Genomic DNA, 14,554 nt, shown 5'->3' on the forward strand with positions numbered 1-14,554 from the left:
TCGACGACAGTCAATCATTTCGGTGAGTTTTTTCGAGTAATTTTTTCGCTTTTCTTTCTAAGCTTTTGAAATTTCACCAATACTTAGCGCTTTATATTCTTACTCCAATTTTCCTCTCATCAATCGATGCGATATTTCTTCAGCTTGTTGGTCTCATTCTGCAACTTGATATGGCTTTTTAAAACCAGGAAATGATACAATTCGTTAATGAATAATTTTGCAATAATTTCAGGTGACGATCTATCAACATGGTCAGAAAATCTCTAACAATTATCGCCTTTCTGCTGTGTGCAGTTCTAGGTGAGCAAACTAACAATTTTCTTACGAAGTTTGAGAAAACTTATACATACAGGTAAATACGAGGTTTAATTCCTATCTTGTGTCTACTTCAAATTACAGCTCACACTGAAATGGTACAAGAAGACGAAGACTTTAATGATGAAGTAGATGGTGTAATAGCTGAAGGTGAGTAACTTTTGGTTTTTTCCCTTTCTAAACGTAACAATGTTATTTACCTATAGCTGAAAACAGTGACTTAAATCATTGAAATAAATTTTCAGACAATGAAAATTACGAGGTAGCAGGAAGCGAAGAAGATGATGACGGTAAATTTTTGAAGCCTTAATCGCCCATAATCAATTAATCATGCACATCACAGTTTAACATACCATTGGTCAATTTTTAACCCATGTCATTTTTCGTAGATGTAGTAGTGTATCCTTCATTGAGCTGTTTGATTTTCAAAAACATCGGTTGCAACAGTCAATGTGAAGTGATCAGCGACGCCTTTGGCACAAAATCCACTGGAATTTGTAACGACGGAAATATTTGCGAATGCAACGCCGAAAAAGGAATGTCTTTCGACGACGAAGACGCTGGTAAATTCATCAAGAATGGTAAACCAAACTTCACCGCTATAAAAAAACACGTTTCCGACAAAGTATCCGAAACTCTGAAATCCTCCGATATCAAAAACTTATCAGTCCTGAAATATAGACCAATTTTACTCGATGTTCTCAAAGAAGTCAAAGACGATTCCGATGCTTTTGACCAACTAGCACTTGACATTCGTCGCACCAAAAATAAATCTTTGGGTGATGTTCTAAACCAGTATTTGAAAAAAAATAAACTCAAAGAACCAATGGAAAACACACAGAACCAACACAGTGTAGCTGATATCATGGCATACTACGTAGTTGACGAATTAGTCAAGAAAGTCGACGAGATGAATTCCACCAAAAGATTTAACACATCTACCAGAAAACCTGCCATGAAAAATGGAAAAACTCCACCCAAAAAAGTAGTCAATGATGAAGGAAATCCTCCATCTGAGGAAGCAAGTAAGACACCTGCCAACAAAACAGGTAATCCTTCCTCAATGAAAGATCGTTTCACGCTCGAAGACTTCGACCAAAGTCAACTGAAAGGGTCTGATTCACTGGATAAAAACTGGACAGGAGATGGATACAACGTAAGCTATCAAAGAAGTGGCGAAGGTGACATAAATTTAAACTGGACCAAAGGCCAGGACCAAGTGACTATACAAAGGAGTGCCACAAAAGACCTCAATCAGACTTGGAACTTCCAAAACGAAAACGTTAGCGTGACTATATCTAAAACTACAGGCGGTGATATCAATGAAAGCTGGAATTTTGGTACGTTGAAATACAAATGTTTTAAATCCGGCGGCAGATTTCCCAGCGCTGGTTGGAGCAGTGGTAATCGTAAATCAAATGATGAAATGTTAAGACAGTATCATCGATATATTGATTCTTGGTGTGATGCTAACAATTTCCTCATCAAACGAGAATATTGCGTCATTTATAATAAATGATTGCATAAGCATTAATCATTAAATTGTTACCTATCCATTTCAAGATGAAACTTGTAAAAAATATTAGATACCTACCTAGATTCTGATAAAACCATAAGTATTCAATAAAACCCATTGCATTTGAAATGATTTTGATTTAATTGAATGAAGGATACATAGAAAGGCGAAAAAAAATGTTGAGCAATCGATGTGAGCATTTTCAGAACAACAGCTCATTCGGAAATTCAACTTTCAGGTCAATGTTAATCAAGTTCCAAATCGAACTACCTACCATTGGTTTCGTTAATGACACCGCGAAATTTTCTATCAAGATTGACACCTTCATGAGCTTCTTGTTTGAAGATTGAATTTTCATTTTGAATGATTTAGCTATGAAATGCTCAACTTGATTGTGCCAAAAAGCTACAATTGAGCTTCAAAGTTTTTCTGACGTCACACAACTTCAAGCTATCAGTTCACGGTTAAACATTTCTGATTTGCTGAGAATTTAACATAATCCAACTTATACTTAGCAGACGACTACTTATTTCTCATTGTAATTACTCATTTTGCTTAGAATCGTGGTGAGGTTTTGTGGTTAGGTACTTATTCGTCATTCCCGTGAAAATTTTGACTTTTAGGAAACTATACGGGCCTGAGAAAAATATAATGTGGCCTCATTTCTACCGATAAAACTATATAGAGGTTTTTAAGGGAAGGAGGAGGGGGTTCGACTGAAAATTTTATCGACTGGTATAGGGATTATGACTTATAAAAAGCGAGGGTGGAAAATTTCAAAAATTTGTATTCTGAGAGAACTAAAAACTATGTTTTTTTATGCAATGAGTTGATTTTTTGGCTTTTAAAATTTTAGAATTTGAAATTTTTTCAGGACGTTAATTTTGAAAAAGAACAAAGAACAGCCTCAAGTTGAGGGCGTAAGCTCTTGAAAATCTGTATATTGCAAGGCATAAAAACTATACTTTTTATAGGATTGCGATAGGTACTGTATTGGTGAAAATTACAAGAAATTTAGTGATATAGGTGAATTTTCCTATAGTTATAACCACGGCCGTCAAGAGTCAATGCGAGTTCGGGCCAAATATAATTTGGTCCCATGTCTAGGGATGAAACTATATAGAGATTATTTGAGAGGGGGGGGGGTCGACTGAAAAGTTGGCGACTGAATATGGGGGGGGGAATACTAGTTTGGCCTATTGATATCATAATAATTATGTAATTCTACTTCAAAAGGGTCCATTTGGTCAGTGCAGAAAAGAGTAAACATTTTATTTTTCAAAAATCGAAATATAGGTACTTCCAGCGTTCTCAACGGCGCGTAAACGTGAAGTTTTCTTCTCCTTCTACATAATTACTCATTTTTGTTTGAAATGTGTTAAGAGTTTGTATTTGTTATTATTCATGTAAACTTGGTGACGGCATATCGAAGGTTCATTCCACCTCAACTAAACCAACGTTTTCTAGTCATGTCCTTCGATTTCGCTCAAATTTTTTTTACAATGTCTACCCAACCAATACGTAAGAAACTCGCAATCAGTTTAGTCCCAGCCCTGTGAAGCGGTTGGTGGGGGGGGGGGCTCAATTGTTTTCACATTGTCTCAAGGTACTCAATTTCAGCAGCGCAGAAGCCATGATAATTTGTGATCTGTCACGAGAAAACCAACCTAGTGTCCAGAATGTAAATTTTACAGGAAGGGCATTTGAAGTTTAGAGTCTATGTATCAGGCCAAATGTGGGCCGATTGTTGCAAAAATTTGCATTTCGACTCCCCAGAACATACCATTCAAGAAAATCAAAAATAAATTTTTTTCAATTTTTACTGTAGTTGCTCTATTTTTTTGACCTCAGATTTAGGGTCAAGAGAATCGTTCGCGAACGTTTCAACCCCCACAGCCGGATTCAGCACCCTAAGTACTACATATCCACCATAAAAAAGATATCGATTTTTTGGACACTAAGCTGGTTTTCTCGTGACAGATCACATTTGATCAAAACTGATTTCACGGTTCGAAAGGGCATTGCATTTCAAACTTTCCAAGTATTTTGAAATTTTTAAAAGTTTAAAGTTGAACTTTCAAATCGAACGTTCAAATTTTAAAATCGCGCTGTAAGTGGGAGCTACCATTTAAAATTCTGAAAAAATTTCCATAGATGTACCTTTTGATGCTTTTCCGAAATATTCAATTTTCGAACTGGGATCTTTTAATGAAGGGGGAGCACCTCCTCTCTCAAATTTGGTCAATACTTCGAAAAGAAAAGCTGGGGCATGTGATGTATCGAATTGTATGTTTTTGGTGACGCTGAACCCGAATATGACGTCAGATTTTTGATTGGACCCCATACACGGCCCCCAGCACCTCCCTAAATGGGGTAAAAGTTTGAATAGTATATTACACAGCATAAGGGGCGAAAGTGAACGTTTTAACGAGAGTAAATTTTGCTTCACTCGCCTTCGGCTCGATCAGCAAACTCGTCCACTTCGCTCGCCTTCCGCTCGCTCAGTGAACAATACTCGTCGTTGAAAAGATCACTCTCACTCCTTATAATGTAAGATATTTTACATTACGAATTATAAGAAAGTATACGCATTCGTCGCTGCTATGTGGGGACCCCATGGTAATCAGTTGAATCTCTGCAGAATACAGAGTACATTATGCAAGTTATTAATTTTAATTACATACGTATGTAGTGAAATACGTAAGATAAATAAATTGTTCTTCAAACAAAATTTGAACAAGCACAGCACATTAGCACAGGACAGAAGAACTGACCATAACCACACACTTCCGACTTCACAAACAACAAAATACATAACGCAATGCTTGATTTACGCAAAATCCAGAAAAATCTTAATAATCTCATAACAATGCGTTACTCATGTAAGCCTACCCCCGTTCATTATCTTTTCGAAAGGTTTCGGCATGTGTTTGGTTAACGCGGGTGGAAAACTTCTGTATGTGTTCAGTTGACGCGGGTCGAAAGTGCCGGGATGAAAAGTCAGCTTTTCGCCCCACATAGAAGGGGCGGAAGTGGGTACTTTCATATCATGAGTAATGTAAAAAGTGTTTTTATTCGTGCGGCACTTGAAATAGTGTGTTTTTGGTGACGCTGAACACGAATATGACGTCAGATTTTTGATTGGACCTCATCCACGGCCTCCAACAAATTTTTTGCACTTTTACCCGTGGGGAAGGTTCACCAAGGCTATATTCGTGTTCAGCGATATCGAAAAAATACTATTTCATGTGTTACACGAATGAAACTTCATTAATACGTATAATAAGCACCTTATAACCTTCGCATTTCTTAGTTCATTACGACCGCTTGATTTTCTACAAGGTAACCTTAATTAAGAAAAACTATTTCTTGGAAAGTACTAGCAATGTAAAAGATGGATTACAGCCTGGCTGAACCATTAATTACTAACTAACAATACCATAAAATTTAAACCTCATTAATCAACGCGAAAATAGCGAATCATTAGACTACTTAGACATACTTTGCAAAATATGATAACCGAACTCTCACATATATATATACGAGTATATCCAAAGGTTTCACATCAGTTCCTTATTCTACGAACAGAAAATTTCTCGACGACAGTCAATCATTTCGGTGAGTTTTTTCGAGTAATTTTTTTGTTTTTCTATCCAAGCTTTTGAAATTCCACCAATACTTACCGCTTTATATTCTTACTCCAATTCTCCTCTCATAATCGATGCGATATTTCTTTAGCTTGTTGGTCTCATTTTGCTACACTCGATAGTCGATATCACTTTTTAAAATCAGGAAATGATACCATTCGTTAATGAATAATTTTGCAATAATTTCAGGTGACAATCTATCAACATGGCCAGAAAATCTCTAACAATTATCGCCTTTCTGCTGTGTGCAATTCTAGGTGCGTAAACTAACAATTGTATTACAAAGTTTGAGAAAACTTATACAGAAAAATACGAGGTTTAATTCCTTTCTTGTGTCTACTTCAAATTACAGCTCACACTGAAACGGTACAAGACGACGAAGACTTTAATAATGAAGTAGATGGTGTAATAGCTGAAAGTGAGTAGCATGTTTTTTTCTCTTCCTAAATGTAACAATGTTACCTACTTACCTATACCTGAAAACAGCGACTCAAATCATTAAAATAAATTTTCAGAAAATGAAATTTATGAGGCAACAGGAAGCGATGAAGAGAATGATGAAGGTAAATTTTGAAACCTCAATCACCCCTAATCATGCACACCATCACTATATCATACACATTGATCACTTTTCAACCTATATTTTTTCTTGTAGGTGTGAAGCATCGTTCCTTGAGCTGTTTGATTTTCGAAGACATCGGTTGCAACAGTCAATGCGTAGTGATCAGCGACGCCTTTGGTACAAAATCCACAGGAATTTGTAACGACGAAAACATTTGCGAATGCAACGTCGAAAATGGAAATTCTTTCGACGACGAAGATGCTGGTAAATTCATCAAGAATGGTAAACCAAACTTCACCGCCATAAAAAAACACGTTACCAACAAATTTCCCGAAACTCTGAAATCCGCCGATATCAAAGACTTATCAGTCCTAAAATATAGACCAATTTTACTTGATGTTCTCAAGGAAGCCGACGACGATTCCATTACTTTTGACCAACTAGCACTCGACATTCGTCGCACAAAAAATAAATCTTTGGGTGATGTTCTAAACCAGTATTTGAAAAAAAATAAACTCAAAGAACCAATGGAAAACACACAGAACCAACACAGTGTAGCTGATATCATGGCATACTACGTAGTTGACGAATTAGTCAAGAAAGTCGACGAGATGAATTCCACCAAAAGATTTAACACATCTACCAGAAAACCTGCCATGAAAAATGGAAAAACTCCACCCAAAAAAGTAGTCAATGATGAAGGAAATCCTCCATCTGAGGAAGCAAGTAAGACACCTGCCAACAAAACAGGTAATCCTTCCTCAATGAAAGATCGTTTCACGCTCGAAGACTTCGACCAAAGTCAACTGAAAGGGTCTGATTCACTGGATAAAAACTGGACAGGAGATGGATACAACGTAAGCTATCAAAGAAGTGGCGAAGGTGACATAAATTTAAACTGGACCAAAGGCCAGGACCAAGTGACTATACAAAGGAGTGCCACAAAAGACCTCAATCAGACTTGGAACTTCCAAAACGAAAACGTTAGCGTGACTATATCTAAAACTACAGGCGGTGATATCAATGAAAGCTGGAATTTTGGTACGTTGAAATACCAATTTTCTAAAGCTGGTGGTAGATTTCCCAATGCTGGTTGGAGCAATGGTAAATCAAATGATAAAATGTTAAGACAGTATCATCGATACATTGATGCTTGGTGTGATGCAAACAATTTCCTAATCAAACGAGAATATTGCGTCGTTTATAATAAAATATAATATTGCATAAGCATAAATCAAGGAATTGTTATCCACTTCAAGATGAAACTTGTAAAAAATAGTAGATAAGTACACCTAGATTCTAATAAAACAATAATACGTTAATACCTTAAGTATTTAATAAAACCCATTGCATTTGAAATGATTTTATGTCTTCATTGAATGAAGGATACGGAGAAAGCGAGAAAAAATTGAGCAATCGATGTGAGCCTTTTCAGAACAACACTGCTCATTTAGAAATTTGACTTTCAGGTCAATATTAATCAAGTTTCAAATCGAACTACCAGCTGAAAAAATTTCAGCATGAGGGAAGAGTGAGTTTAAAAAGCAATTGGTTTCGTTGATGACACCGCGAAATTTTCTATAAAGGTTGAAACCTAATTTTTGAGCTTCTTGTCTTGAGGATTGAATTTTTATTTTGAAAGGTTGTACCTACCAAGAAAAATCACAGAATATGGAGTCAATTTTCGTTTTTGGAATCGTCAGTGATTTTCTCAAATAGTTCGCTAAATTTGTTGGTTCAGTGAACAACCAAGCATACTCATACTTATCACTGATTCAAATCCCAGGAGAAGTTTCAGATTTGAATCAGTAGAAAGAATTAAAAATGTGAGCATAAATCGATAGAAGAGGCCTCAAGAACACTCAATCCTAATTTTTATTCAAATCTGCTTGGAAAGAATTTTTTTCAAAACCAAAAAATCTAAAAGCTCGTCGCAATCTTTACGTGTTTAAAACAGCTCAAACCCACCCCGAATTGATTTGGAGGATCATTCTACATACTTAAGAAAATTTTAAACTATGTAATTGATCGACTATCCGAAGTCAATTGAGGCAGAGAAATGTCGTACACCCGAAATAGTCAGGCAATAGATTTTTTTGAATTTTCACTTTAAAGTCGTGACATGAAGAGAATTTTGAATATGCCTTTATAATGCGGTGAAACGATGTAAAAGCACTCAATTTTTTTGTATTTTTTGGTCATTTGTCTATTAAAATGAAGATAATGTTCTAAAAAATATAAAATATTGCGCAAAAAATTCAAAAAGCCAATTTTGAAAAAATTAATTTCAAATTTTGCCATTAGGTACTCCACGGAAGAGTAAACGAAAAATTGAAATTTTAAAAATTGAATCGATTCGTAGCGTATTCCAATTTGAAAAATTGTAGAGTAGTCTCAAGAAGTTACTTTCTATTTTGAAGTAGGTAATATCTTTCAAATTAGATTACCAAAATCATTTGAATTTTTATCTTTTTTTTAAAACGTAGGTAGGTACCTATTTATATGAGATCCACTTATCAGTTACACGTGTAGTTTGAAATTTTCTTGAGTAGAATGATCCTACAAATCAATTCGTGGTGGTTTTGAGCTGTTTTAAACACGTAAAGATTTCGGCGAGCTTTTAGATTTTTTGGTTTTGAAAAAATTATTTTAAATTATATTCTCTTCCATTTTTGAAGCACTCGTATTGTAAACAACTTTCGAAATAAGAAGTTCTATTCTTTCGGTAATTTTTCAGATTCTTCATGAAATTTGAAAATTTAAAAAAACAAAGTCTGTTTTTAAAAAAGTACCAACTGAATGCAGCATCGATAGAAAGAATGATAGGTATAGCCCTACTCCCGTTTTCAAAACATTGAACGAGCGGTCTTGAATTTTAAATATTTCCCAAGAAGTCTCTTCTCTACTTTACAGTGAAAAATTTTTACGTTTTGCAGCTTTAATGCATACAATTTTTATTTAAAAAATCACAATCATCTCAAAAATTTTATAATTTAAAACTTCTTCGATCAACTGCTATCCTTCTCTACAAAAATGGAAACTTGATTTCCTTCATTTAAAACCATGCACATAGGAAATGAACCAACCTCATTTTACATACAATAAGCACCAACCTAACCTTCGCATTTCTTAGTTCATTACGACCGCTTGACTTTCTACAAGGTAACCTTAATCAAGAAAATCTGTTTCTTAGAAAACGCTAGCAATTTAAAAGATGGATTACAGCCTGGCAGAACAATAATTACTACATAACAATACCATAAAATTGCAACTTCATTAACTAATGGGGAAATGGCCCATCATCAGACTATACTGAAACATATTTTGCAAATATGTTGACTTAACTCTTAAGTATATATACTTATTTCCATAGATTTCATATCAGTTCCTTATTCTATGAGCAGAAAATTTCTCGACAACAGTCAATCATATCGGTGAGTTTTTTCGAGTAATTTTTTCGCTTTTCTATCACAGACTTTTGAAATTCCATCAATAGCACTTTATAATCTTATTCAAATGTTCCTCTCATCAGTCGATGCGATATTTCTTCAGCTGGTTGGCTCCATTCGGCTACTCGATACCTATAGATTTTTAAAATAATGAAATGATACAATTCGTTAATGAGAAAATTTTGCAATAATTTCAGGTGATGATCTATCAACATGGTCAGTAAATCTTTAATAATTATCGCCTTTCTGCTGTGTGCAATTCTAGGTAGGTAAACTAACATTACGAAGTTTGAGAAAACTTATACATATATATACATACAAGGTTTGTTTAATACCCTTCTTGTGTCTTCTAGACTTTAATAATGCAGTAGATAGTTCTATATTTGAAGGTGAGTAACTTGGTTTCTTCCCTTGCTAAACGTAACCCTCATTATTTACCTGTAGCTGAAATCAGTGACTTAAATCATAGAAATACATTTTCAGACGAGGAAGATTACGAGTCATCTGGAAGCGAAGGAGATGAAGACGGTAAATTTTTAAACTCTTAGTCACCTCTAATCATTCACATTGTACCATTGGTCATTTTTTAACCAATGTCTATTTTTGTAGATGTAGTGTATCCTTCCTTGAGCTGTTTGATTTTCGAAGACATCGGTTGCAACAGTCAATGCGTAGTGATCAGCGACGCCTTTGGTACAAAATCCACTGGAATTTGTAACGACGAAAACTTTTGCGAATGCAACGTCGAAAATGAAAATTCTTTCGACGACGAAGATGCCGGTAAATTCATCAAAAATGGTAAACCAAACTTCACCGCTATAAAAAAACACGTTTCCGACAAATTACCAAAAACTCTGAAATCCGCCGATATCAAAGACTTATCAGTGCTAAAATATAGACCAATTTTACTCGATATTCTCAAGGAAGCCGAGAACGATTCCGAAGCTTTTGACCAACTAGCACTCGACATTCGTCGCACCAAAAATAAATCTTTGGGCGATGTTCTAAGCCAATACCTGAAGAAAAATAAACTCAAAGAACCAATGGAAAACATACAGAACCAACTCAGCGTAGCCGATATCATGGCATACTACGTAGTTGACGAGTTAGTCAAGAAAGTGGACGGAAAAAATTCCATCAAAAGAGTTAACACGTCTGCCAGAAGACCTGCTACAAAGAAGGGAAAAACTTCGCCTGAGAAAGTAGTCAACTATGAAAGAATCTCACCATCCATGGAAGCAAGTAAGACACCTGCCAACAAAACAGGTAATCCTTCCTCAATGAAAGATCGTTTCACGCTCGAAGACTTCGACCAAAGTCAACTGAAAGGCTATGGATTACTGAATAAGAACTGGAAAGGAGCTGGATACAAAGTAAGCTATCAAAGAAGCCGCAAAGGTGACATAAATTTAAACTGGACCAAAGGCCAGGACCAAGTGAGTATACAATGGTATGCCACAAAAGACGTCAATCAGACTTGGAACTTCCAAAACGAAAACGTTAGCGTGACTATATCTAAAACTGCAGACGGTGATATCAATGAAAGCTGGAATTTTGGTATGGTGAAATACCAATTTTCTAAATCCGGCGGTAAATTTCCCAATGCTAATTGGAGCAGTGGTAAATCAAGTGATAATACTCGTATGTTAAGACAGTATCATCGATATATTGATTCTTGGTGTGAGGCAAACAATTTCCTCATCATACGAGAATATTGCGTCATTTATAATAAAATATGATTGCATAAGCATAAATCAATAAATTGTTACCTATCCACTTTAAGATGAAACGTGCAAAAAATAGTAGATACCTTATTCAATAATAAGTATACCCATTGCAAGTGAAATAATTTCTGCGACTTGACTCATGAACTCATAAAAAGGCGAGGAAAAAATTGAGCAATCGATGTGAGCCTTCTCAGAACAACAGCTCATTCATTTAGAAAATCAACTTTCAGGACAATATCAATTAAGTTTCAAATCGAACTACCTGCTTAAAAAAAACCAGCATGAGGAAACAGGGAGTTTTAAAAAGCAATCTGTTACATTAACGACGTCGCGAAATTTTCCAATAAGGCTGAAACAAAATTTTTGAGCTTCTTATCTTGAGGATTAAATTAGAATAATGAAACGCTGGGTATACCGTCCAAAAGGTGCTCGATGGTACGATGCTTCACACGATCGTTTTTTCATTTTAATAATTGGGTGAATCAAGTTGAAAAAGAAAAAATCGAATCAAAAATTCACAGAAAAATTTCATACATTAGATAGATACCTACTCATTTTGAAATCAAAGAGTTTCAAGCTTAAGGAACCTTCAGAAGAAATTACGTTCCACTGCTGAGCCACAATGACCAAACGAGAACAGTCGATGATAATTTTTTCGAAATTTTGACGAGATGGTGCTAATTTGCAAAATTTTGCGTCTAATCAAGCAGTACTTGACTACAAATTACAAAACGTGGCACCCATTTCATTCACACAACTGCGCTACCTCAATATTACTTCACAATAGAATTTTTCACAAGGTGACCTCAATCAAAAACTTGATATTTATGAAGGAATTTGGTGCTATTTTAAACGCGTACCTACTTATTTATAGAACAACAATTGTTGTCACCGAAGTTCACCAACTCACACATTTGAATGAAGCTACAAAATTTGAAAATTCATCATCTTGTAAAATCAGGCAGGTATCTCTTGTTTCTAGGAGTGGTGCCTGCTACATGAAATTGAAGAATCATCATTTCCTGCCTCCGTGTCTCATGTACATGTTGAAAAGAACGTAAAAGACAGGAGACATTCTTAAATTCTTCGGTTAATTGTTGGGTCTTCCAATAGTTTAATACCTACAATTTTCACTCGTCAAAATCAACTCTTGTTTTCTTTTTCAGACGGACATATTTGACAACATGTTCAAAATAAGTCCTCTGCCCACGATTTTGGCATGCAGCATATTCGGCATTATTACCAGAGAGAAAGTAGCTTTCGCGCATTATATGATAGAGATTGACGATTCGCCATCCGAAAGTAGGTGAAATCTCAACTACCTACCATATTCATAAAATCACAATCCCTATTAATATATTGTTTTCACATCACAGGCGTTCATAAATCCTTGCTGAGCTGTGCAGTTTTCCAGAACATAGGCTGTGACTTGCAATGTTTCATTGTCACAGCAGCTTATGGAAGATTGGGAGCAGGTATTTGCGACGAAGATGATTTTTGCTCTTGTACATTCACCATAGATCCAACTCTGCGAGGTTTATGGAATGAGAAATTTGATTTCTCTACCGCTAATATCCTGAAGAAAATTGAAAAGAACTCGGAACTAGCTAGTAAGGTTCACGAGGTACTTGAAATGCCATTTCGAACGAGTGTGGAATCCATGAACGATTTAAAATCATATTTATCCAAAGAGGAATACGACCAACTCCAAATTTACGATAAAAGCCCAGCGATGAAGATGGCTTACCAACTTGGATATCTCAATGAGGGCGAAATGAAAGCATACGTTACCGAACAATTAAACAGCGAACTCAAATTATCTGTCGAAGAGAAATTATCAGCCATCAACTATGAAAATGTTTTAGTCCAGGCTCTCGCCAAAGCTAAAACCCAATCGGAAGAGCGTTTTAAACAACTTGTTCACGAAGTTCGTCAAACTGGCGATAAATCTCTGGAAAGAATCGTCTCCAAATACTTGATGGATAATCCACCCTCAACTTCTGCGTTCGACTTTGTGGAAAAAAAGACCAGTACTATACCCGATAAAATTTCATATTACGTTGTCCATAAGCTGATACAGAAAGTCGAAAAAACTCCTATACAAATTTGCATTTTTTGGTTTAAAAAAAAACTCGCGTCATTGGTTTCATGTTGGAAAACTTGTGAAGCATCTGAAGATGGAGATCCCTATATATTACCTCTACAATTCGACAGTGTAGTGTTCTTAAAACCTAGCTCCGAGGTTCGAACTTTGAAAGGTGATACATACACACTACGTTATTATAGAAGTAGTAAACAAATAATTCACTTTAGCTGGGTCAGAAAATCAGTTCAAGTAAGTATACTAAAAACACCCCAAAAAAATGTAAGTCAAAATTGGATTTTTGGTAAAATAGTCATCAATATGTCTCGAACTACTACCATCGGCAGCAGCTACCATAAACAGGTTTGGAACTTTGGTACACATACCTACGAATATCACAGAATTACAAACCCTGATAGTAATCTCGATAAAGAGTGGATCAGAGGAGAAGCCGACGAAAAAGCGCTAAATAAATATAAAGCAAATATTCAGTCTTGGTGCAGAAAAAATCCTGATTTAATTGAAGAATGTTTTTGTATCATTTATAATTAAATAGTGCAATGTTGAGTACTTCGATTTTTTCCCCCCAGTAGGTTAAGTAGGCTGACTTCCGCAAAAAAAAAAACAACAGACTGGGATTTTTGAAGTGAAACAAACTATTGTGTCTAGTAGTGTAGATCAAATTATTGTGCATCGCCAAGTGACCGTTTTCTTCCAATTTCATTTGTACCTACTTCTTGTATCATTTTTTGAAAGATGAGAAGAAAGACTAGAATAAAAAATCGTCCCCCACACCATTTTCCAACAAAAAATCTCTCTATATAAAAATAACAATTTCAATTTTAAAGATTTCCAATTTCTTTCAAAAATTATAAAACTTTGAAGCCTATGTAAGTATCTAGGTACCACATACAAATGAAGATTTAATCCATCAATCTGAAATCATCATTAGGGTTTGTTTGACATCATTTCACTTCACCAATTTTTTCAACCCTACACTCTCAACTTGACCAAATAAATTAAAAGGTCGCTATCGAGGTATTTCTTTTCTCGATATTTCATTCGCAACACTGCACGCAGTAAATTCATCAAACGCAGGGTAACTTATGCGCTATGCAACTCATTTCAAACGTCACACTTTTTACAAGGTAACCTTAATCAAGGAAAACTTCATGTTGAACATTTTTTAACAATCTGAAACATGAATGCGCCAACCGAACTAAGTCTAATTACTCAACAATACCTAGACCTACCT

General features: G+C 35.4%; 2 protein-coding genes and 1 long non-coding RNA gene across 3 annotated transcripts; all 3 read left to right on the top strand.

Moving 5' to 3' along the window:
* The first annotated feature begins 410 nt into the window (after window positions 1-410).
* Window positions 411-1,939, top strand: LOC135845163 (uncharacterized). The gene is made up of 3 exons (XM_065363626.1): window positions 411-465; window positions 561-605; window positions 705-1,939. The coding sequence occupies exons 1-3, from the start codon at window positions 411-413 to the stop codon at window positions 1,832-1,834; spliced, it is 1,230 nt and encodes a 409-aa protein (XP_065219698.1). The 3' UTR covers window positions 1,835-1,939.
* Window positions 1,940-5,410: 3,471 nt separating this feature from the next.
* LOC135842954 (uncharacterized) lies at window positions 5,411-6,037 on the top strand. The gene is made up of 4 exons (XR_010558225.1): window positions 5,411-5,449; window positions 5,668-5,735; window positions 5,831-5,896; window positions 5,994-6,037. It is a non-coding gene; the product is annotated as an uncharacterized LOC135842954 (long non-coding RNA).
* A 3,316-nt stretch (window positions 6,038-9,353) lies between these two features.
* LOC135845019 (uncharacterized) lies at window positions 9,354-11,265 on the top strand. Its single transcript, XM_065363457.1, has 5 exons — window positions 9,354-9,474; window positions 9,687-9,754; window positions 9,843-9,878; window positions 9,973-10,017; window positions 10,099-11,265. Exons 2-5 carry the CDS (start codon window positions 9,703-9,705, stop codon window positions 11,226-11,228), a joined length of 1,263 nt encoding a protein of 420 aa, XP_065219529.1. The 5' UTR covers window positions 9,354-9,474; window positions 9,687-9,702; the 3' UTR covers window positions 11,229-11,265.
* Window positions 11,266-14,554: the final 3,289 nt, after the last annotated feature.

Source organism: Planococcus citri, chromosome 4, assembly GCF_950023065.1.
Source record: "Planococcus citri chromosome 4, ihPlaCitr1.1, whole genome shotgun sequence".
Classification (NCBI taxonomy): domain Eukaryota; kingdom Metazoa; phylum Arthropoda; class Insecta; order Hemiptera; family Pseudococcidae; genus Planococcus; species Planococcus citri.

Coding starts and splice junctions, on each gene's coding strand:
- LOC135845163 (XM_065363626.1), top strand. CDS start 411: ATGGTACAAGAAGACGAAGACTTTAATGATGAAGTAGATGGTGTAATA. Junction 466..560: donor AGATGGTGTAATAGCTGAAG/GTGAGTAACTTT, acceptor ATAAATTTTCAG/ACAATGAAAATTACGAGGTA. Junction 606..704: donor AAGCGAAGAAGATGATGACG/GTAAATTTTTGA, acceptor CATTTTTCGTAG/ATGTAGTAGTGTATCCTTCA.
- LOC135845019 (XM_065363457.1), top strand. CDS start 9,703: ATGGTCAGTAAATCTTTAATAATTATCGCCTTTCTGCTGTGTGCAATT. Junction 9,755..9,842: donor TCTGCTGTGTGCAATTCTAG/GTAGGTAAACTA, acceptor TGTGTCTTCTAG/ACTTTAATAATGCAGTAGAT. Junction 9,879..9,972: donor AGATAGTTCTATATTTGAAG/GTGAGTAACTTG, acceptor ATACATTTTCAG/ACGAGGAAGATTACGAGTCA.